At 43.1% G+C, this 23,883-nt stretch overlaps 1 protein-coding gene across 1 annotated transcript in view; it reads left to right on the plus strand.

The window, feature by feature from the left end:
* Positions 1 to 23,883, plus strand: part of dntt (deoxynucleotidyltransferase, terminal) — a 57,858-nt gene that overhangs the window by 13,338 nt on the left and 20,637 nt on the right. Inside the window, exons 4-10 of the mRNA XM_029521584.1 lie at positions 1,276 to 1,446; positions 3,753 to 3,824; positions 3,979 to 4,102; positions 6,439 to 6,571; positions 13,587 to 13,689; positions 21,615 to 21,863; positions 22,302 to 22,385. Coding sequence (XP_029377444.1) covers positions 1,276 to 1,446; positions 3,753 to 3,824; positions 3,979 to 4,102; positions 6,439 to 6,571; positions 13,587 to 13,689; positions 21,615 to 21,863; positions 22,302 to 22,385 — 936 coding nt within the window. The remainder of the gene's footprint in view (positions 1 to 1,275; positions 1,447 to 3,752; positions 3,825 to 3,978; positions 4,103 to 6,438; positions 6,572 to 13,586; positions 13,690 to 21,614; positions 21,864 to 22,301; positions 22,386 to 23,883) is intronic.

Consider the following 23,883-nt stretch of genomic DNA (forward strand, 5'->3'; position numbering starts at 1 on the left):
TCAAAGAAGACCGGAGGAAGCGGCTTTGCATGGCCTCAGGCCTTCTTCATCATGGATAGGGACATAATGTTCCCTCCACAGAATTTAAATAAGGAAAGGAGAAAGACAGAGGAACCTGCTTTACCAGAACGGGGCTCTAAAAAAAGACAAATGGCATCATGGCAGCTTCTTCTTTTGAGGTTAATAATAAAACTTGTGGGCTGGGAGTTTTTTTTTTTTTTTAAAGTGTGAAAACAGAATTAAAACGACACTGAGGTATCACATCACTCCAAATTTAATTATCACATTTCTTTCATTTAGAGAAGCGCATGACACTAAATGCTTCGGGGCTTTGGCAAGAATACATTTCCATGCAGTGACACAGAAACATTTTGTGTCATGTGCTTTTATAAATGAGTAAAATGTGATAATTGTATACATTTGCTTTTGCAGCAAATTTTGGATTTGTTACCAAACTCCTTGTTGGTGTCGACAGACTGTAAAAGAATATGAAATCAGTAATGTCTGCTCTTCTTATAATGACTTTATATCCGTGAGGGGGGTCCTCATGTTTCACCTGCAGCTTTTCATTCCTCACTGCATCAACCTGCTCCATCTTTGCGACAGAAAACCTAAATATAGACATTTTGCTTGTTTAACCAACGGCTGGCTGCGCTGATGATCCAGCTCCACCACTGTGGCATGTTTTTTTTTTTTTTTTTTGGTTCCACAGTTGCAGTTCCACAGTTCTCATCTTCTGCATCGTCACTCAGCACATGTTTTCTAATTTGATTATTAAAACCAATCACAGCATTAAGTTGTTTTTGATTTACATGTTCAGCAGATTGAGAGCAACAAGAGTTGTGATCTTCTCATTAGTTTTGTTTGACATTGTGCACTTTCCCCTTTTCCCAAATAGCGATATAATCAGCTGTTATAAAGTGATAAATGCGCCGTCTCCACATCAGAGATGGGCATGGTGGCCCGGCAGAGTCCAGCCCTCTACAATCCATCCAATCATTCAGCGCTGAGGCAGTTGCAAAGGCAGAGAGCCGATGGCCGCCTGTTGTGAACGCTAGGCTGCTGGTTCAGCAGCCTCTAATGTCTCTGTCCAGTCACCCAGAAGAAACCAACATGCAGCGAGTCCTGCTGTACAGGGACAGTTCAGGCCTCCGTCTGGTTCAGTGCATCTCTCATTGCCCTGACATTCGCTTCCTTTGTGTAAATACAGCGAGCCCTCCTGAAACTGCATAAAATGTGATGTTTCATTCATTATTCTTCCACCTCTCGCCGTAGGATGCGCTTGAAGTTTTGGCGGAGTACTACGAGTTCAAGGAGATCGAGGGTCCGTGTCTGGCCTTCAGGAGAGCCACGTCGGTCCTGAAGAGTCTGCCCTTTGTGGTGCAGTGTCTGAGGGATCTGAGGGATCTGCCCTGCCTGGGGGAACATACCAAGGCAATCATGGAGGTAAGGCCTAAAGGCCACCTGAAGGCCGACCCAACAGCAGGTTTTCATTTGGGTTTGATTTTCTGAGCTTAAAGTAGAAAAGCACTCTCTGCTCACAAACATTCATTTGATGCATTGTTAAATGTGGTGAATCAGCGCCGGCCTTGAAGTTAAGTAAGAAGTTGAAGTCAATCAAAACACTTTGGAAAATGCACTGGAGGATGTCCAGCAGAGAGTCTGAACACAGAAGATGTGACTGAACTAAAACATTTACAATTCTAACTGCGCTGACCTTTACCGACTTTTATTCCTGAGTGATACGTTTAAATCAGCAACACTGTGTCATACTAAAACTGCAGAAAATGGTGCCAGTGAAGAGTTTATTGGAGACTAAAACATGGAGGTGTCTTCATCACGCCACTCTTTGAGGTAACGAACACATTTATTTAAGGGAGCTAAATGAGATATGCTCATTCGTTTCACCGGTAATGTGTGTGGATGTTGTCACACATTCAAAAAAAAACCTAAACAAAACAACCCAGGAACTTAAGAACTATCGACCAGGACGTTCTTAAATGCAAACTAATTTCTGGTTTTAGGTTTGGTTAGGCTGACAGTTTGGTAAAAAGTTTGGATTCTTTTTTTTTCCTCTAACAGGGAGACGAGCGCGATCGTATTTCCAAACAAAGTTTCATGGATCAAGAATTCCTTTAAATATTACTCAGATTTCTTTTGTGTACTGTCAGGAAGACTGTAGCTGAACATTTCTTCTTCTAACATTAACAATCTGAGCAAACATGGACTCTGAAGTGGACCTTCATCTTGCAGCTCACACTTGCTTTGAGTGTTAAAAAATAATTCAATATTGAGTGCAATCCTTCAACAAGATACCAAGAATGGTTGTGAAATCTCATGTCTGAGAAAACTTGCCACGCAGATGCTCACACCTGAGCACACACGCCGACAGGCATCGCACAAATTTACCCTTCTTTTAAAGAAGAAGAAGAAGAAAAGAGAGTTATTGGATCAATTGGCAATCATCCCATCACCTACAGTCGAGCTCGGGGCAGAATCATGGCAGGTTGTCAGTGGAGGTGTGGAAAAAGTGTTTGCTGTGAGAGAACACCGATTCCCTGTAGGTGAGCTCTGCAGTCTCACTCCGACTGACACGTTAAACCCAAGACACAGTCTGAGTCCGTCCGGGATGCTGATTCCCTCAACTAAACATCATAATTATACCAAAGAAGCCAAAAACAAACTACCCGGCTTGTGACTGACCTTTTGTTATTCATACGATCCAGCCGTGGTGGAGTTTTCTTTTGTTTTTTTGTTTTTTTAAATTTCTTTTCCCACTTCTTGGTGTTCTCTTTAAAACAGATTGAAGCTCAAAACAAGAAAACAACACGACACACACACACACACACACACACACAAAAAAGAAACAACAAAGTGAAACCAAACAGAGTAAAAACAAAACACTTGATGCGCCTTTGAACATCGGAGTGACACACTGTCAGCAGCGACTGAACCGCTCGCCGCTGACTGAACATCCAAAGTGAGGAAAAGATATAAACCTACTGACATGAAAGTCTGGGAGCACTGAGGCAGGGCTGGGGCTGAATAGTCAGTGTGTGTTTTTGTGTGTCTTCCCCGGAGCAGGGAGTGTGTTGAAGCATTATCCTTGTGTTTGAGGTTGGACTTAGCTGGAGGGTGGAGAAGCAGAGGTGGATGGGTGGATGCATCATTGAGCAGTGAAGGCTGCTTTAAACTGGACTGTACTCACATTTTGGATCAGGTTCACTGCGTCACTGAAGCTAGATGTCGTCCCGCCGCGCACACGCTTAAAAACGCACACAGATACTTGCTTGTAAAACACAAACAACGCAGGCTCATTTTCAACACTTAACAACTTTTACAATTTCCCAGCGGAAGATGGTCGATATTAACTGGATAACTGCTGTCTGATTTTTACGCCTTCACATAATGAAGACAGTTAAAATGTGACCAGCGAATTACTGGTGCTCTGCTGAGAGCGGCAGACAATTAAGCTCAGAACAAAGTTGTTCAGAGCAAACAATAGAAGCTGGGGAAAATATTACCTTGGGCTTTTTATGAATGCCATAAAATCGGTGTTAATCCCAGGTTTCACAACAACAAAGTCATTATTTCTTGAAAAGAAATTAAATGAGGACACCTGATTTAAATGGAAGCTGTTTGCAAATGTGCAGCAATTTGAGGCCATTTGTTAATAGCTGACGGAACATAAAACAAAGTGGAAAACATGTCGATCCTGACAGCAGCACCGTTCTCCTTTTTTTGTTTCGCAGGAGATCCTCGAGTATGGCCGCTCGTTTGAAGTTGAGCAAACACTCTCAGATGAAAGGTATCAAACGCTAAAGGTCAGTAGAATCACAGAACGACTCCCTTGTTCACGTATTTTCTCCGTCACAGTGAAAATGATTTGCATTTGCTGGATTGCTAACCCCTTCTGAGAAGAGCCTGTCATTTCAGAGCGTGCCTTCTTGATTATGTCCTTACCTCATTTCCTGCCAGCTGTTCACAAGTGTGTTTGGGGTTGGACCGAAGACGGCTGACAAGTGGTACCGCCAAGGGCTGCGCTCATTCAGCGACGTTCTCACCGAGCCCGGCATTCATCTGAACCGGATGCAACAAACTGGTACATCAACATTTCATCGTCTCCACTCTGCCGTTCAAATTATTGACTGAAAAATGCATCTCGAGTCTGATCCAAGAAAGACTCAAAAGCCTAATCGTTACATTTCTAAAGGGTAGGCCGAAATATCATTTGGGCTCCTTTTGTTTTGTTTTTTTTTTCTCCTCTCTTTTTGTCCCACAGGAGGCTCCTTAATGTGTTTTCTCTAAAGCGAGATGAGATGTTACCAGCAGGGAGTGTGCAGTGCAAACACAATGCAAAAGGCAGCAGGGGTATTTTTAATAAAAATCAATGAGTGGCGATGTGAAGGGGAGCAGCAGTCATCAATCAGCCGGTCAGAAGAGAACAACACCAGGCTGCTGAAAGTGACACTGTAATATTTGTGTTGAGGAAAAGAACATGACTTTCGGATGGTAATTTAGTTGAATCACAGATTGGGTTTGGATGACGTTTCACAGAGCAGATGTCATTTGCTGATAAAACATGTTTGAGCAGCTTAGAGCCTGTAGCTTCACCCACCAAGCTCATTTACAAAGAAACACAAACAAACTCCAAGATAAATGTAGAACTGAAGATTAATGTAGCAGTATGATGGCGTTTTTATTCTAATGAAATAAATTCTTTATTTCCGTCGTTGGTCAGGTGGCCTCTTTAGTTCAGGCTAAGTTGTCTCAACAGCAACTATGCAGACTGCAGAGAACATTTTATTCACACATCTCGGTCCTCAGGGGATGAAACTTTCTGACTTTACCTTTCTTAATATTTAATCACATTATTTCGATGCCATCTGTCATTTCTGGACATTTCAAAAACTCAGCTATCATTGACAAAGGTAGACGTGACAGAGAGCTGAGAATCAACAAATAAACAGCAGTAAGATGAAAATCAGAGAATACTATTTTCATCATTAACACACGTCTAAGTATTCTAATCTAATTTTAATTGGTCCTCATTTTCTGTTTGCTTCAGCAGTGATCTCTGTCCTGATAACATTAAGAGTTACCTGTCTTGTTTTCTCCAAGCAGAATAGAGTTTAGAGCTGGCTCTAATTGGTCAGGACTCCGTGCCATCAGGAAATGACAGGACAATTAACCAATTAGATTTTCACCTGATGTTTTTGTTGGGCTGCATTTTTGGATTTTCCTCTTTAAAAACAATCCTTCCTGTTTTCCTTACGAAGGTACTGAAGTAAGAAACAGAATTAAAGTTTATTAGGATATAAAACATCACCTTTTTAATGTTGAATGACTTGATGGTTGGCCTGTGATGAATGAGTTGGTCAAACATGGTTCCCTCAGATTGTGAGGTCTGAGGTATCGTCAGTGCACACAAACATTTGGTAACTAGCAGGCGCTTCAGCTAAGACGATAACAATAATTGTTTTTCTGCCGCGCCCACAAACATCTGGACAAAATGTCACATTTCAGCTTGCAGCACAGAAAAGTGACAGAAAAGACCATCACTGTCACCAGCTCGGCTAAAAACCAAAGAAACAAATGAATCTGTTTCACAAACGGGAGAATCAGAAGTTAAAGTTCAGAGCATGTTTGCAGTGATTTTTCTCCGAGGAGATTCAGCGATCAAACAGCTGAGTGAACAAAAAACACAGCAGAAGCGCAGAAAGAAGAGGTGGCAGAAATCCCACCGAGCCTTTTAGACACGTGCTTTAATATCACCAAGTGGAACCAGCGATATGCAGCTTTTCATTTGTCTTCGGGATGTTACTGAAGGCAGACGCTGTACCGTGGCACTGCATGATGGGATAATTCAAAACATGACACTGCACTGCTTCCCATTTTAGTCCAAACTCCATCTGATAATGTATTATTCTGACAGACGTCCTCATCAAGCTGGTCATAATCCATCACTGGGAACGCTGTGGTCTCGGCTTCATGCGAGTTTTTGACATGGGAAATGTGTCTGAACCCTGATCTCACCGCTCTATTCTGTAAATCTCAAAATGGCAGAAAAATGAATTATCTCATTTATTTTACGGCAGCACAGACAGAAATATCATTAAATATTTTGCAATTAATGGATTGTGTGGCTCCATCTGTTCTCAGGCAGGGACAGGGGAATTGATGCCTTTTATGTAGCAAAGAAAAATGAGGAAATACGCAGTGAGACGCATGAAATCAACAAGACACCCATTAACCCATCACATTGTCATAATTTAGCTCCGTCTCCAAAATGGCAGTAATCCTCTTGTGTTTGCAGCAGCAAGCACATCACATTTTACCTTCCTTTTAATTCAGCCTGACTCCCCACTTCCCCAGAGCAAATGGCTATGATTGATGGCTGACTGCCAGACGGGTAACCACGTGGTCTTTTCCCTGCAGGTTTTCTGCATTATGGAGACATCTCCAGGGCTGTCAGCAAAGCCGAGGCCCGGGCCCTGGGGAGCATTATTGACGAAGCTGTCCGTGCGATCACACCGGACGCCATAATAGCTCTGACAGGTGGCTTTCGCAGGTAAAAGACTTGTCTCTTCGTGTCTCACTCTCAGCGTTGATGTGTTGCTTGAAAAAGAGCAGCACTTCCTGCGCTGCTGCCGTTAAACTGGCGTTGATTGTGCGCAGCTTAATGCAAAGATGCTAGCAAAGTCTCTGGAGGTCTGAATCCCACAGGGCTCTCCCTTATACTGTCACAGTGTGGACTCGTGACTAAGTGCCTCTGTGTTTGAGATGCAGCCTCTTATTATACATAATTAGTAGATAAGATAGATACTGTTGACTTTTACCGGATCAGATTAACACAATCACTTTATTTGTGATAATAAAAGATGGAGACCTGAGTGCACAGCAGAGGTCAGACACATTTACTGAGCACAACTATTCGTTCGCAGCTAGCACCTTCTTTCGTCGCCTGCGCTTCCTTTTCCTCTCCTTTTCTTTTTTCTCGTGCCTGAGTGCGCTGCCGTGTTGTGTAAGTCCAGCCATAACCGGCCGTGTGTGGAGTAAATATTTCAGGAGCAGTCTGGCGGTGAGGACAGACGCTTGCGTCTTAGCAGGTGTGGCAGAGCTGCCACGACTTAGCTGATGATCTTCCATAGTCGCTGGGCAAATTCTGTGTTTTCCCCAACAGACCTCATCAAATATTTACTTTTTTCTCCATTTGTTCTACTTTAAAATATCGCCGTTTGTCAAAAGACGGTGCAAAATTACCACAGACAGCCTTTCGAAACGATTTGTGCTGAATAACTGAACACTGTGACGCTTTAAGCTGAGATCCGTGCCGAGTTTTGGTCTGTGCCGTGCACGACAATGCTAAATGCTAAGTAAAATGTTAATAAGCGTTCGTCTACCAGAATATAAAGTTGTGGCATTTTAACACGAGTCTCTGGTGATTGGTTTGTTTTTGCAGTTTGAAAAGCAGCCAGTCTACATTTCTCCCTGAACTCTCAGCAGAGAACTCCAGAAAGTAGCTGAACAGGAGGTCGTGTTAATTGGGAACATTTTAACATGAATGCAACTTCTTTTTTTTTTTCTTCTCAAAAACAAACAGGTGTGTTTGTTCAGGTGTTTCTTTACCTTGACATGTTTCGCCTGCTGTTTTCCTCGGAAGAGTCACATGATGTCACTGTGACGGACCTCGCCAGCTGTTTTGCTCAAAGTTACGAACAAACGCAAACACCTGTGTGAGAAGAAGAAGGCAGAATACAGAATGAGCCTGTTTGGACTGTGAACACAACACATCTCCTTTTCCTCAGCTGGTCATAAGTAGTAAAACTGCTGAGTGCATAATATGAAGCAAAGTCTCCTTTTGCTGCGAATGAGAAGGATTGTTATTTCTGCTCTCAGCAGCTCCCGACTCTCCTTAATGCCAGAATTATGGTGGACATTTAATTAGTCTCTGTGGTTGTAGGTCCATAACTTTCTCAAAGTAAAGGCGGCATCAAATAAGACAAGAGAGAAAAAAAAAATTCAATATCTCTGTTCTTCAAAAGAAAGAGCGACAGCAGGAATGTTATCTGATTATGTTAATATCTGCTTCTCGGGGGAGACGGGGGAGGGGGGGATGTGGTAAAAGAGGTGAGGAAACTGATTAGAGCATCATGGATAGTTAACATCAAGAATGAAGGGGGAGGAACAGTGCAAGATTTATGGGCCAGGAGTCTGCAGCGAAAGCGTAAAGGGCCTGTGAGAGAGCTTTTATGGCAAACTCAGGGAGATGAAGCACGCATTTACTTTGCCTCATATTTGGTGTCGGCTTGGGGAGAATTATGTGAGACCTAATTGGAATCATGCAGAGCTATAATTGAAGAATGATGACTTGTACATTACAAGTCAGTAAGTAAGTAATTTACCTTTATCTTGTTGAAAAGCTGATTCTCCAGACATGGTTTAAACGCAACGGGAAGCAGGAAGCGGCACATTACACCGAAATAGTGCGTACGCTCTCTGAGATGCCAGCAGCACTGCTAATAACCCACTAATTCTCTTTACCGTGACACATTGAAAAATATTCCTTTCTAAAGACTTGTCAAAGCTCGATTTAATTACCTATAATTTCCAGCATGATGTAGAGTGTCTTATTAGCTTTATCTTTCCAGCCGATAGCCCTTGTCAAAAATTTCGATTCTATATCCCTCTTTAAATAGATCTCCTCGGCTCTTTCATCTCTGGATAACACGCACAAAGAAATAAGGCGGCTTCCAAAAGTTTCATGAAATAAGTGCGGTGCTGCAGTAAACTGTAGCTGTCACCGACTTCAGAGTTAAACAACATGGCGAGGTTTTGTTGACGCGCTGACATTAGCCTCATTGAAAGGACAGCTGTGGAAGGCGGGTGACAAGTCTTAAAGCGGTTTTGTTGGGTGGGGGATTAAAAATAGATTAGCCTGGAAAATACACTGTCTCTCACCACTGTGTGCAAAAGGCTCACACGGAGTCACTGGAGCTGTGTGTTTATTTCAGTCCCTGCTGTGGATCTTATTTAACATCAGATTGTCTGGAATAAGACTCAAAGTGACACTGATGAATGGTTGATGGCGTTTCACATCCTCAGATGGGGGACTGAGTCCGTTTGTATTGTTTACCTGGAACAACAGCTGAGATAAGTAATCCTCCTCACTTCAGTTCAGGGTGTGCTGATTTATTTTTATTATTTTTTTTACGAAAGCAAAAACTCTGTTATCAGCTTTCAATGACATAATAAAAAACAAGCTGACTGATAATGAGGTAAGGGAGGCCGAGTTGTAACACCACAAATTCCACAAATTTGGGACAAGTCGGGATCATTTCATGCCCAGAAACAGGAGCATGCAGACTTTAGTGAGAAAAAACTGATTTTGAGATAAAAAAAAAAATAGTTGCAGATAAAATTATGTGACCTGCTTCTCAGACAAAGTGTGACGTATTTCCTCCTGCTAACTTCAAACTGCTACGCCAATACAGTTAGCTAGACAACAGCCAGCCGTCCTCTGACAGAAAACTAAAAACATTTCTTTGACTTTAATCCTTTTACAGCAGCGAGAAAGAAAGACTGAGACTTTGCTGTTTTTTTTTTTTTTAAAGCATCTTATGAGGTCGCAAAGAAGGACAAGTCAGTCCGATCAGAGGAGAAGGAACATCTGACGCTGAGCAGATCCTCCTCAAAGCATCGTGGTGTTCATGAAACATTCATACTGAGTTTTGGTCGGTCTTATTTGGCCCCCCCCCCGGTAGCACCCTGTCTTTGACATTAGGTCTGTGATATCCCTGAAGGGTTTTGAATCTGTTTCATTTGTAGTAAACAAATGTGGTTGTTTTGTGTAAAAAAAAAAAAAAAAAAAAAGTAAGCAGTAGCTCAAAACATTTGGTGAGTTACAGATGAAGCTAAAAGTGTTAGCACCATACAGCATACTGGATGTAAAGTTCTTTCCTCTGATAACAGCTCGTTTCTCTGTGTCAGCAAAAAAAAAAGATGGAAGGGAAACGACATCGTTACTTGCACACATCCGGCTACTTGAAAGCGCCACTGAACCCCGGCCTCCCTGCAGATGAATGCATTCTGTGAAATTTCCATTTGCAGCAACACTTCCCACGTCTGTATTATTCATACACGACACGCCGTCGTCCACACAGAAAAACTGTAAATAAATATGTATATTTTATGGGATTTGTGCCGAGAGATTTAATAATTTACCTGTTTCTCGCATGCAATAAAAGAGTAGACGGGCTGTATCCACACCAGGTGTTCAGACGGATTGCAGCTCCTGCTTCATTTAAAGAAATGCTGCCAGCGGTTTTGAGCACATTCCATCAAAACTAACATTTTGTGCTGAGTCTTCGGAGCCGTGGCGCCCGCTGACCGGGACGAGACGCCTTAATGCTAAATAAAAACAGCGAAGGTCGCCCATCAGAGAGAGAGAGGGCCTGCCCGTCCAAACAGCGGAGAGTTGGAGGAAAGTTGCTCGTTCAGCAGATGGAAATCTGTGATGCATTCTCAAATAGCTGCGCTGCTACTGGTCATCTCATTAAAGAAGTGTAAACTCCAAACATGATAGCTCTCCCACAGCCAGTATTATTTTAGAAAGAGAATAAATTCTGTGCAGTCTCAGGAGTGGACTGTGACTAAAGCGACATCTGCTGAGGGGAGCCGTGAGCTCTCAGTCCGTGAATGCCACAGGACGACATGCTAACCATTAACATTATCGTGCCTTGTGGAGCTCTAATGGCTGCTTTTTTTTATACTTCCTTGCTTCTTGAATTAGCAACAGTGACCTTTGAATCTTCCCCACAAGTCATTCATGCCTCTCTCCCCTTCTTTAATGTTCCCGGCTCTCGCTGCCATCCCTCATTTGTTAGAGGCGGCGAGGAGAGATCAAACACGGAGCCTCGCTGCTGCCGAGGCAGCTTTTTTCAGCCAAATCACCCCCTTGTCATTTCGCATTGTTATTAGCTGCGACACTGATGCTTAAGTGTGTGTGATTCTGCCTATCGTTTATCATGAAGCTGTTTGTGAGTGGGTTTTGGGTAATGATCAGTTTGAAATGAAGCGTGGTCTTTTGGCAGGTCTCGCCGGGAGAGAGAAACCTTCAGCTTTGGTTGTGTTTTTCTGACTGAAATCTGACTGTTGATTCATCGAAGGATGAACGTCTTAAAGGCATTAAAACACCTTCTACCTCTTCTCGTCTTGCTCCATCACCACAGAACACACCAGACCTCCGGTGCAGCAATCGATCAGTCTTTTGCTTCATATATTTTTGAGAATCTGCAGAAACACATTTGTGGGAGTGGGTACCTGCTTTTGTACTAATGTTGACTGGAGGTGTGTGTGTGTGTGTGCACGACCCAGGCACAGCGTGGACCGATCTGGAGAATTGGCCGCAGCATGTTGAATATGGTGCTGGTAGGAGGAATTCATTATCAGCAGGTGTAGATGAAGCGGGCCTCAGTAATAGTCAATCCGACGGGCTGCTCTAATGTCCTTTTGGAGCATAAATGTCCAAATTCAACTTGGCTTTCAAGGACAAGTGATGCTGTTTCAAGACACCACCTGTCACATGTGTTTGAGTTAACGGTAATGTTTTTGTTGGTAAAGTGAAGGTATCATCAGTGTTCGTACCATTTTTATGGCTCATTACAAAAATGGATGAGCTCTCTGTTATGTTGCATAATAGTGGCCGTGTTTAGGGGAGAATTACCACGTGATAGGAAGCTCCAACACCTACTGTGTCTGCTGTTAATTCATCCTCAGCACATCATCAGCTTCCCTCTATGTTCCACTGCATCCTGATAGCCTGATGAGTTTGTCATTGCATTGTTTTATTATTCCAACAATCTCTCTGTGGCTCCTTTCAGAGGAAATCTGCAAAAAAGACTTCAGACATTCTCCTCCTGAAAGGTCACAGAGCGTTGCTTGCCAAGCTGCAGGTTCATCACCCAACGGTTCCTTACCCTCATTTAGGTCAGCTTTATTCACAGACTTGAAGGCTGCATTCACATCTGCACCAGTTTTCACCTGTTTGACTTCACCTCAGACATTTCAGTTCAGAAACATCCTATTACCCTGCCGTGGCTCTCTATTAGTCCCAGCTGCCTCCTGCGGTGCAGGAGATGTCAGCTTGTTTATGAGCTCCTGCTGCCGAAGGTATATTTGTTGAAAAGCTGATCCACATTGTGAAAGGCTTCCCTCTCAGATCCATCAGGATTGGTCACGTTAAGTTGATGCAGTTATTTTAATTAAATGTAAACTCCCATTTCAGGTCGAGCTGCAGCCATTGATTGGGATGGCGTTTATTTCAGCATCAACATCTGCTTGACAAGCTGAGCTGAACGTCCTGTCTTCAGCCTGTTTGTCACCCGGCACTGTTGAAAACTCGCCAGCTTTTGAATAGCGTAAAAATAATCACGCATCAGCCACCCAGCTTGTTCTTCTGGATCTCGCAGCTGTTTTTCACAAAAGATGCAGTTGGTTTATTCACCAGATTTAAATGCACACTTCAGGTACTTGTGCTCTTGAATGAGCACAAACAGCTGTAAGCTCCAGGAATAACAGCGACACCGTGGGCGGCAGAGAGCGAGGCTCATCACGCCTCGGACTCCTCAGGTCGAGATGGACGAGGGTTAAATAACACTTATGCAAGTTTAACTTCATAAAATGCAGAAGTGAGCACAAGAGTTCGAAGCTCTTATGAATTTATTTGACCAATTTTGCTGATAGAAGACAGAAACACACTCTCTGGGCAGTCTCCATAGATGTAAATTAATGTATTTATTCTGTCTGTCCCTGAGAAACAGTACAGAGTCAGCTTATCTAACCCCCCAACGGCCCAGTGCACCAAACTGTAATGAGGACAAGGCCACGGCTAGTCTCGTCTCGTCTTCAGCACATGAAAAGCTAAGAATAAGCCAAGCCACACGCTGGGACGTGAGACACGGCAGGTGTCAAAGGTCAGCGTTATCACAGAAAAATAGCTAATTGGGACAAAACAAGTAGAAACGAGAATTTTCAAACTTTCTGGAGAATAAGTATTCCGACATTAATCACATCAAGCTGCAGCACCAATATGGAGCGTTTTGAAAACTGTGTTGTTGCATCAGTGGGCTGAATCCAGACAGAAGTCTGTCTGAGCTCTTTGTTGTATCTGTTCCTGTCTGATAATCACTTGATAATCACTTACAGTACTAAAACACCCCCTTTGCTGCAGTTTTGCTGACGGAGAAGATGCATTGTGTGAGCCCAGTCAGGCTCCATATGGGTCTGCTTTATGACACCGATCCAAGTAGAAAATGATGACTCTCATAAAAGTTAAGCTGTGACAGCTGCAGCAACAAAGAGGGAGCATTTACACTTAACAACTTGGTACAAATGACTTGTTTGAATAATGAAAAAAGTCAATGTCATTAGCTCGGCCCGCGCTTTTAATAGCTCCGTCTGCCACTTTCCCTCTTCATCAGTTAAAGATTGTGACTGAAAAATAATTCTTCTCATTTTTCACAGACGTGGTTAGTTTTTAACTGTGATGTTGTGGGTTTTTTTTTTTTTTTTTTTTAAATCTCCAGGGGTAAGGAGTTTGGTCACGATGTGGATTTCCTCGTGACCACACCGGAGCTGGGGAGAGAGAGGAGTCTACTCCCTGACGTTATTGATGAACTGAAGAAGAAAGTAAGTTTGTGCTGTTTTGTTTTGTTTTTTTTTTTTATGCTCAAGGGAAGCAGTATTGTGTTATGTTTGTTCAAATCCAAATCACTGATCTTAAATATAATTTGGGAAGCCAGCTTTGCCATGCAGGTAGATGGAAGAAGAAGAAATGGGCTGGAAGAATTCCTTCTTGTTTCCTTCCTGTAAATGGTTGTTTGCTTTTAAAGTTGAATTACTGAGACTGGTGATGATTTTCAAAAAGCCAAAACTCTGAGGCACATCTGTGCTTTTGTGTTTTCATATCAGTCCAGTTTTAGACCAGCCCTGAATAACGCACCCCTAAATCCAAACCATGTACAGTTACTTTAATACATTATTCATCGCAAAAACTAAAACCCAGAAGGAAGTGAAGAAGATGCCTGAGGGCGTTGGACATCGTCACCAACTTAATGAATTCAGCTCCAAAAAACCCACTAAGACCTACTAACATTAATGTAAACAACACCTGAGTGACTCTGCAAATTTTACACCCCTTTTCCTGCTGTAATTTCTCTCAGCGCACAAACAAACCTGTTACATGTCCAGCACGGAGGTGTTAAACCTGAAAAAAAAAACCCCAAACCATTAATGCTCCTTCCTCCTGGAGTCAGCCAAAACAAACGAAGCATCTCACAGAGACTCCAAAGCTTTTATGGAGGTGCCAGCCTGGAGATCAGATGTGACGGATGCAGTAAATCTGTGAATGCGATGAAACACTTTTAAAAGCAGATTTACAGCCATGTTTAAAAAAAAAACCCAAAACAAAACCTGTGCACATCTGCTAATGGTGGTGCAGAAAAAAAAGCTATTTTTGGAAAAATAGAAGTTGCTGACAAACATGGTTCCTCTCTGGAAAAGCAGTAATGCCCAATAAGTAAGAGGCACATCTTTCTCAGTCCGTACTGTGTGACCAATGTGTTTCACTAATACAACATTAAATGGAGTTTCCGTCATCACTTTTCCAAAGTTGAAAACAGCGTTCTCGGAAACTCGCAGCAGCCTTTTTGTTAAACTGCCCCCTCGCAGGTCGCTGGACTTCTTCTGAGGGAGCTGAGTTTAACTGCACTTAATGAAAAAAGAGTTAGAAAGGTGTGTGAATGAGGCAAAAGAGAAATAGTGCACTCTGGCAGGCGCGGTGAAGAAGTTTTAGAGGGACTTTCAATGACCATCGACAGCGCTGGAGCAGCTCCTTAATGGAAAATGGACCGTTTAGTTGGGGGGGAAAGAGTTGGATGAGTGGAGAGAAAAGAGAGAAGACCGATGTGGGAGACAGACGGACGACGGCTGACTGAAGCAGAGAGGAAATGTGTGAGCGGGAGATACACAGAAAGGGACAACGTTAATGGCAGAGTATGTTTACAACACACTCGACCGTTTAATAATTGGCTGCACTCAAACACTGACAGTTATTTGCAGCTAATATCGTAGTAATGCAACAAATATCAATGTGCTACAGAGTCGTCCAATTAAAACCCAGTGCGTAAAGACACCCTGATCTAATTACACCATAATTAGTTTTGAATCACAGGTATGGAAACAGAAGTCCAGTATTTTTCAAAGTGATGTAAGCTACGCTGCTTTTATCTTGTTTCTAACCTCAATTCAAATCAGGAAGAAAAATTAAACAACTCTCTGCTTTCAAATTAACCCACTGTAGAAAAACAAACCCTGTAAAATAATTTGCTGTGAGAAATTGCATGTGTAGTTAGAAAGACAGTAAACACGGAGCAGGGAAGGTTGTTTTTAGTCTGTGAATAATGATCTTCCCACACATTCCCCTCTAACACACATGTTTATTATATTTCCATTAACCCAGAAGTGTTTTCAGGAGGTGGACTCATTTGACACATAATTAACAACAATATGAACTTCATGTCTCCAAATCATCGGTGGATCAGATTTATTTTTTTGTAAACAATGTTTCACAGCAGTTTGAATTGGGAGGAAAATTAGGGGTGGAAATAAAAACAGCTCATCACCGGGCGACCGACTTAAACATGAAGCCAGACTACAGTTTGAGAAATACAGGACGAAGAACGGCAGTCTGTCAGTCACACTGAATGTCTTTGTCTTTTCAGTACTTCGTTCCTTCTTTGTATTTCTATCGACTCTGTTTGCTCGTCAAAGTTGTCACAAGGAGCAAGTTGGTTTTCCAACGATACCAAAAGTAATCACAAACAGCGAAGCAGTAATTTCTATCTGTAAATATGCACCCGAGCTTCTGATGTACAACCGAGACATCATCATTTGGATGAAATCCCTTCGAAGGAAAACTAAAATCACTCTCTAAAAACAACTGAAAATAATTGAATACTGTTTAAAACAACATTTTCACAGAAACAAAATTTAGTTTTTTTATCTAATAATTGCTTGAATATTGAACCACTCTTTTTTGCGTGCTGTGTCATGTGGGTGGTGTCCAGTGATCACATGATTAAATAAATCCATCCCTGCTTATTAAAGGATTTTTATTTTATTATTTGAGCACCTGATTTATCTTTTTGAACAGTTTGTATATGTTTATACTTTTTACATCTCTCCTTGGACTCAGATTGAAGCACCCCCTACTGCTTTATTTCTCAAAACCTTTGGTGTATTTTGAAATTGTGGTTTGGCGGTTCCAACCAAGTTCGAAGTTCAAGAATTGGTAAAGCGGGGCCGGGTCCTTGAAGATGACGCATTTTCATTCACGTGGGCCACATTGCACCGACGTCGTCCGCCTCGCTGTGATAATAAACCATAAACATTTTACGATTACTTTTTCAGATTAGTGAAATTCTATTTCACAGCAGAGCGCATCGATTCGTTGGAGCCCTCCACGCCTCGCTCTCCATCACACACATTAGCATTGGAGCCGTCTGTCGTCGCCGGACCGGCTGAAATGGTCTTTACAAGCAGAATTTATTCACGGTGGCCAGACTGTTTACTCATTCAGGTTTCTGTGAGAAGAGGGAGCTGATCACAAGTGGTCAGTTGAGAGTGCATTTTAAAGTTCGCCAAAAAACAGCATATTAATGCCGGCCTCAGCAGTCTCTGTTTGTCTGTGTGTGTCTCAGTTATCGCTGAACATGATGACGCAGCTTCTTACATCAAAGCCGAGTAAAAATACATCATGGACAATATCACTTACTGGATATTTAGTGAACAAAGTGGAGGGAAGATGCTTTTCACCACCTCAGTTCACTCAGCGGAGGAGACGAGCAGGACCGAGCTGTCTCGTCTAGCTGCTAGCTTCTTTTCTGTCAGTCCTGGGTTTAAAAATAAAATCTCGGTCCCCCGCTCTTCCATTCACACCCCCACGTGGCCTCTCGCTCCTTCAGAAGTCCATCCAGATGATAATTGCCTCCTACTCCCTGTATGTTATGCAGGAAGCTCACACCTTTTGCAGCCACTTAGGTTCGCGGTAAGTAGAGGCACCGGGTTGAAGAGGTGAGGTATGTGTGAGCGTGTAGGGATGAGGAGGAAGAATGGATGTGAGACAGTGAATTAGGCGGGAAGGGCAGCTGTTAAAAAGGCTTTAGGAGCCTAAGAAGGGACGGCGGCGCCATGCGAATGGAAACCTTTTCTTCTCAGCAGGCCGGATGGAGCGGGGGCCGGTCTGCTGGGACGAGGACGCAAGAGACAGTGATTAAGTGGAGGTAGCAGAGGTTGACTCTAAGTCGTGTAACCTTGTCATCTGCAATCGAGCCCCCGGGGGACCACGTGTCTTCCTGCGGGGGCCTAATATCACAGGCAGCCTCTCATCAGCCTACAGGGAGTTAAAAATACATCTATCTAAAAATGTCCTTGTAAAAACGGGTTCATCATTTTTTCTCTCCCTCCTCCTCCTCCTGCTGATATTCTGAAAGCATAACTTGGGGGCACAGGCAAGGTCGGCCCCCAGCTTCTGTGGCAGACAGATGAGATCCAGCTTGGCCATGGCAATAGCAACAGAGAGACGGAGAGGCCCATGTTTCACCCTCCATCCATCTGTCATCGCCGTCCCTAAATTCTGTATGAAGGCTGAGGAGGACGCGGGTCGCTTTATCGCTCCGGGCTCGATGCGAGACGACGTGGTCCGGGGTCGGAGAGGTTGGCCTGTGTAGGTGAGATTATTTTTCTAGTCAGAGATCTAAATGAGAAAACCTGAGCAGGAAAGGCTACTTTGAACTGACGTCGAGAGGACGCGCAAATAAGGCGCCAACTGCTGCACTTTAATTTCAGCAATCCGCCTCTTTCATGGCGTCGACGTCAGAGCTCAGTTCAAACGGCCCACACACGCTAATCTCTGACTTGATGGAAGGTTTTGAAGTCAAAGAGGATGTCAGATGAGATCGTCTTCTGGATGGAGGTGCCTGCTTTTGGCTGCTGGGACCTCTCTTCAAACTCCCCGAGTAAATAATCGAATAAAAAAAAAAAAAAAAAAAGGAGCTTGGCTTTTCAGATCACAATTTCAGAAGTCATGTTCACACCTTTTTTTTCCTTTCAGCGCTCAGAGGCAAAGCTTCAGGGGAAAGATTATCTTCCCGCTGTCCTCCTCTGTAATTCTCTCTTTAAACAGTTTTGGTGCAATAAGCCTGCTCTCAGATGCTCGCTGACATTACCTGCTGTGTGGGAGATGATTACAGAGTGCCACCGGGCTAAACAGCCCCCGGCGACGCCGAGACGGGGAACTTCATGACAACCTGCTTTTATGGCGTGTTTGTCAGACCGAACGAAGGCGTACTGCTCAACTGTACGTCTGCAGGCAGGAGGGCTGAGAGACTCATTGGATGACGGGCATCCATATTCAAGTACTTAATGGTCTGTGCAACTGTTGCAACCATGCATTAACAGCTTCTCTCCAAAAGTCATCAATAAGATTCAAGGCTGGGACAGACGTCCTTCCAGGAGGGACCAACGGGGAGGAGAAGTGACCTATATTTGAGTCGAAGTACGAGACCTTCTCCCACAGCTTGTCTGAAGTGCGGCTGGAGGGGATTTTAATTTCAGATTAGTCAGTGTTTAAGTGCTTTTATGCTGTCATTCTGGCCTCATTATCTAAGCTGAGCTGCCACTGCCTTTAGCTAAGCTTTTATGGAAGGTAGAAGGAGCTTTAAGAATCCCTCTCACCGCCTATTATCGGAAGGTGAATGGTTATCTGTAATTGCGGAGGCAGAGTGATCCGGGAGTGCAGCAGAGGGCGGCATCGGGAACCTCTGCCCGTAAATCTATGACAGCCCACCCCTGAAGATAATTAGAGGAGGGAAGTTGTGATTTGTCTGAGATCTGCTGCAGGTTTTGGATAACTGGACCCAGGAATGTTTAGCAGCAGCTATGCTGACAAGCTGTTTAATGTTTAGTGATTAACCGAAGTCATCGTCTGGACGGGCAGAGAGGCCGCTCACCGCAGTCGCTTCTCCAATTACTGCTCTTTAAGGGGGTGGGCGGCAGATTTATGTCCAGTGAGAGGAGAGCAGTATCCCAACAATTACAATGGCCGCTGGAATTAAAGTGACAATTTGTAATCTTAATCGCCTTAACAGTCCCACATCCAGGGAGAGGCGTAATCAGCCAGGGCGAGGCCGCGGGGAAATCAATCCACCGAGTCCTCCTCCTTCTCCTCACTTACTTTCTTTTACAGGTCGAACGCTCTGTTCTCCAGCTCTCTGGCGCTCAATCCATTTCACTTCTCTCTCACTTTGTTTTTTATCAGTGGCTCTCTCTCCTTCAACACGCTGACATCTTACTTGCCAGAGATTTCCATTATCGAAGGAGTGAACCGTTTATGGGCTTCAGCTATCTACAATGGCTGACTGGAGGCGCGTCTCTTTATTGGATCTCACACTGAACCGTTTCCTTTTTCTTCACCTCTCCAGGCGTTCATCGGTCCGATCGCAAGCCTGAGTTCATGTTCACATAGTAGGCAGAGACCACAAATTGTTTTAGTCTTGACAATCAAACAAAGGTCATTTTTATATGAATTCCCCCAATTTTCTTTTCTGTTTAATCACAGAAACGATTTCATTCATATATGAATTGTTAATTAACAATATTTCTTTTTAATTTCAAATTATGGCTCCTTTTTATAATAATTTTGGCCTAACCAATGACCCAAAATAACAAGTCTGACATGGACAAAGTAGAAACTAGATTGAAGAGTCTCACAGCAGCAGGTCGTTTTTGAACATTGTTCAGTTCAAGGCCAATGTTCGTTTCAGCCAGTAGAAAGAAATGTTTCAGATTTAGAGCTTTTACTTATTTAAAATTACGGAGAAATGCTAAAGATGCCATCAGACTTGCATTATGAAACATGGAAGCTCAGCCACACAGTGAGCATTTTCAATCCAACACATTTCTGATCATGAAAAGATGCAAAAAGATTTCTGGCCAAGGTTTAATGTGTGTTCACCATTTTGGAGTTTACGTCCACTGAATGGTAGAAAGTCGAGCTATAATTAATGAGTCGTGAGTTTACAGTAAGAATTTTGACCTGATAATAGAGTTCGCCGGGAGGTCGTAATGGCCACAGGTACAATTTCGAAGGAAATGAATGTGTGTCACAAATTTCAAATAGTTACTGTGACATTTCTCTACAAAAGTCAACGTGATGGTGGAACTGGGTGAAAAATCAAACTAAAGTCAGAGGAATTCACTCTGTGAAGCCGACTTCCTACAGGCTCCATTAAAATACCGAAGATGGCCACACAAACCGTTAGCATGCCAAAAAAAGGAAAAAGTCCACTGGACATTATCCTCTTCCTCAAACATTCAATCCCTCCACTCTCTACTTTAAAATGGCAAATATTCAACCTCCGTTAATGAAACATAACCTTGAGTTCATCTTCTGTACCTCCAGGCCTCGATCTAAGCTGCTTTTTATCTCTAATATCATGGAGTCCGATTTTAAAGAAGGCCACGGTGCTCGTGGAGAGCAATAACATTTTGTAAAAGCTGTTTTATAACTGACTGATATGAAGAAACGCGTTCCGCTCTTTGATTTGGGTTGTTGCAGCAAAGTGCTGCATTTAGCCACAAGTGATGCCGCAGTTTCTGATGGATTTCTAATAAGAAGCTGGAAAACGTTTCTACACTGACGGCAGGCGTTCGACTGAAGCTTTTCTCCAACTGAACGTGGCAGAAGAGAACTCAGACTGGACAAATATGAATCTGAATCCCGAAACAAATAACATCAGGCCACTCAGGTAACCAGAGAATCGCGCCTGTTGATGATTTTTGAATGTTTGGAATGTGATCCTGCTGCAGAGTCCTTCAGGGGCCTTAAGCTGCTCTTTGGTGATGTCTACATGATTTTATCTTCATGTCTTCACGCTGATGTCACTTCATCTTTATCCAAATCCCGGGAGCTGTTATCCGTCTGTGATTGTGCTTTGGTCTGTCTAATCTCAGACACCCAGCCGGTCCAGTCCTCGGTTCTCTGTTCTGGCTGAGCCATTTCTGGGTCCGCACAATCGACTTGAACTCAATCGTTCAGCCCCGTGCTCCTTCTCTGCCATCCCTGCCAACGAGACAATCTCCGTCCCGACTGTCCTCATCAGCGCTCCCCAGATGGTGGAAGCTCCCGAATTCCTATCAGAGGGCCGACGTTCCTCTTTGTCTTCAAGAAGCTCTTGAAAACTCATCTTTTCCGACAACAACATGTCCAACTCGGCCACCTTTTAGAGTTTCTCCTGCACTTATTTAACAGATGTCGTACTTTCTATTTTATACTCCACTGAAGCTTTACTGACTTCTTTCACTGTGTGTTGCTTTGAACGTCTCAAACTGAATTTCCATTTGAATGTCCAGTAAGTTTTCCAAACATTCAGAAGTATTAGTTGCTGTATTGAGTATGTCATGGACTGGTCATGGACAGTAGAAGTAAAATATTTTATGAAGATAAAGGTGTACAGCTAGAAAACCTATAAAAACATAAATGATGCCTTTCCCAGGGATTTCTGCTCTACTGCGACTACCATGCTTCCACCTTTGATATGGCCAGACTTCCCAGCTTCAGCTTCGAGGCGATGGATCACTTTGCCAAGTGTTTCCTGATTCTGCGTCTGGAGGAGGGAAAAGTGGAAGGAGGTCTGAACAGTAGTGAGAAGGACAGCCGGGGCTGGAGGGCCGTGCGTGTGGACTTGGTGTCGCCACCTTTGGATCGTTACGCCTACGCTCTTCTCGGCTGGACCGGCTCCAGGGTGAGAAGGCTTATAGAGGCTGAATGACAGCAGAGGACAAATGAACAAAATGCCCTCTTTTTAATGATTAATAATTTGTGTGCAATAATGACTTGTAATATGATAGCGCTGGGCTGAAAGAACATTAAGGCTGATTTTATTGTGCCAAAAGAATGAGTTTCTAGTCTGTTTGTACAGAGACATATATTTTATGAATCTAAATCACCTTGAAGCTTGACAGATATTGAAAATATACAGAGTAATGCAAGTGTATATAGTTATAAATAAAATATATCCGCACTGTCTGATATCCAAAAAGCTTTTTTCTAATGACATGCAAAGATAAAAAGCCCTGCAGGAAGACAAAATGCACTCACTATTTCCTTTCAATGCCACGAAAACAGACAAATAAAACATCTGATATCTGATTTCAAACTATTGATCTTTTTTGTTCCACAGATGTTTGAGAGAGACCTGAGGAGGTTTGCTCGACTGGAGCGGCGGATGCTTCTGGACAACCACGGCCTGTACGACAAAACCAAGGTAAGTGATGCATCAGCGCACACACAGAGAGAGACGGGAACTGGTTTCTTTCCTCGACGGCCGATAGCGTGAAAGAAATCAGCAGAGATTCATTGCAGTTGTCAGAGCTGGACAACGATCTGGCTGCACCCAACATCAGTCTTCCACCAGGGAGAAAAAAAATGCTCTCGCTTGTTTATATTTGTTAAAGCGTGATAATCAGCGTCTGCAGCGGCTAATTCCCTTTGAAGGATGAGCCATAAAAACATTAAAAACATACGTCGAGTTGTAAAATTTTCTGGGTGTATGTCGCCCACAGAGAGGTTGTTGTTGTTTACTGACGCGACAACAACAACGGGAAGAGGAAAGAGGAGGAAAAGCAGCTCTGAGAGACACAAACTGAAGTCATCTCAGATTACAGATTGATAATTTGAACATCGGGGACTCGCCGTCTTTCTGCTAACGGTGGCCCTGTGTGTTAGCCTCTGAGCAGAGTGCTGACCATGAACAGCGTATTTATGGACTGTGGAATTACTTTCAAAGCCCAAGATGCTGAAATCGCCATTTTACTACCAATACTTTGTGCATTCTAATGACAGTTGTATTTATTTTAAATGATTTGCTCAGGGCAGCAAACAAACAGCCAATAAGTTCTTGGACCCAGACTCTTTTTTCACCTGACAGCTGATTGATTGTTTCAAAAAGTGATTATTGACTAATTCATGTGTTTTATGTATTGAGGTTTTTTTTTTTTTTTTTTAAATACATTTGTTTTTATCGTTTAAAAATTCCATAACACGATGTTAAATCTGCCTGATAGCAGGGCAGAGAGGCGGCCTTCGTTTGGGAGTATAGAACAGAGCTGATGCCGTTCTCTTTTCCTGGGTTAAAAAAACACATCAGAATTATACATTTCTGTTCTCGGCCTTTTTAGCCCGGACACGTTTTGCTTGACGTTGCCAAAAACGTGTGAAGTGCAGGAACAGTTGTTTTAATGAATTAAAATAAGAAAGGTCACGCCAAGTTGCTGACGGATATGTTTTGGTTAATGGTGGTATTTCAGCAGGTCTTCGCTGCACCTCTTAAACCCATTTGTGAAATGCTCGACATGCAGCGTACAGGCCATCGGATATTTGGACAAATTTTTCAGAAACTTCACTTCAGTTGGTCACCATCAGCGTCCTGAACAGCTGAAGCAGAGCCACGATTTGATTGGTGCTTTTTTTGTTTTTTGTTTTTTGTTGATTCGGCTCAGTGTGGCACCGGAAAACTCAAACCGGTGATCACCCTGATGAGGAAAATTATATTTTGCCATCATTGTCTGAATAGTTTGGACCACTGCACATTAAAATCAGCCATGAATGACGGCTGTGCATGTGAGTCGACCCATCCACTAATTTAACACCCTTAAAAACAGAAACAAGTTGTTCACACATTTAGATGGCAATAAGTCACTCACACGTTGCAGCTGTAGCTTCAGCCTTCCTGCCTACAAAGTTCACAGAACTCAAGCTGTTTG

This window comes from Echeneis naucrates, chromosome 15 (genome assembly GCF_900963305.1).
Source record: "Echeneis naucrates chromosome 15, fEcheNa1.1, whole genome shotgun sequence".
Lineage (NCBI taxonomy): Eukaryota > Metazoa > Chordata > Actinopteri > Carangiformes > Echeneidae > Echeneis > Echeneis naucrates.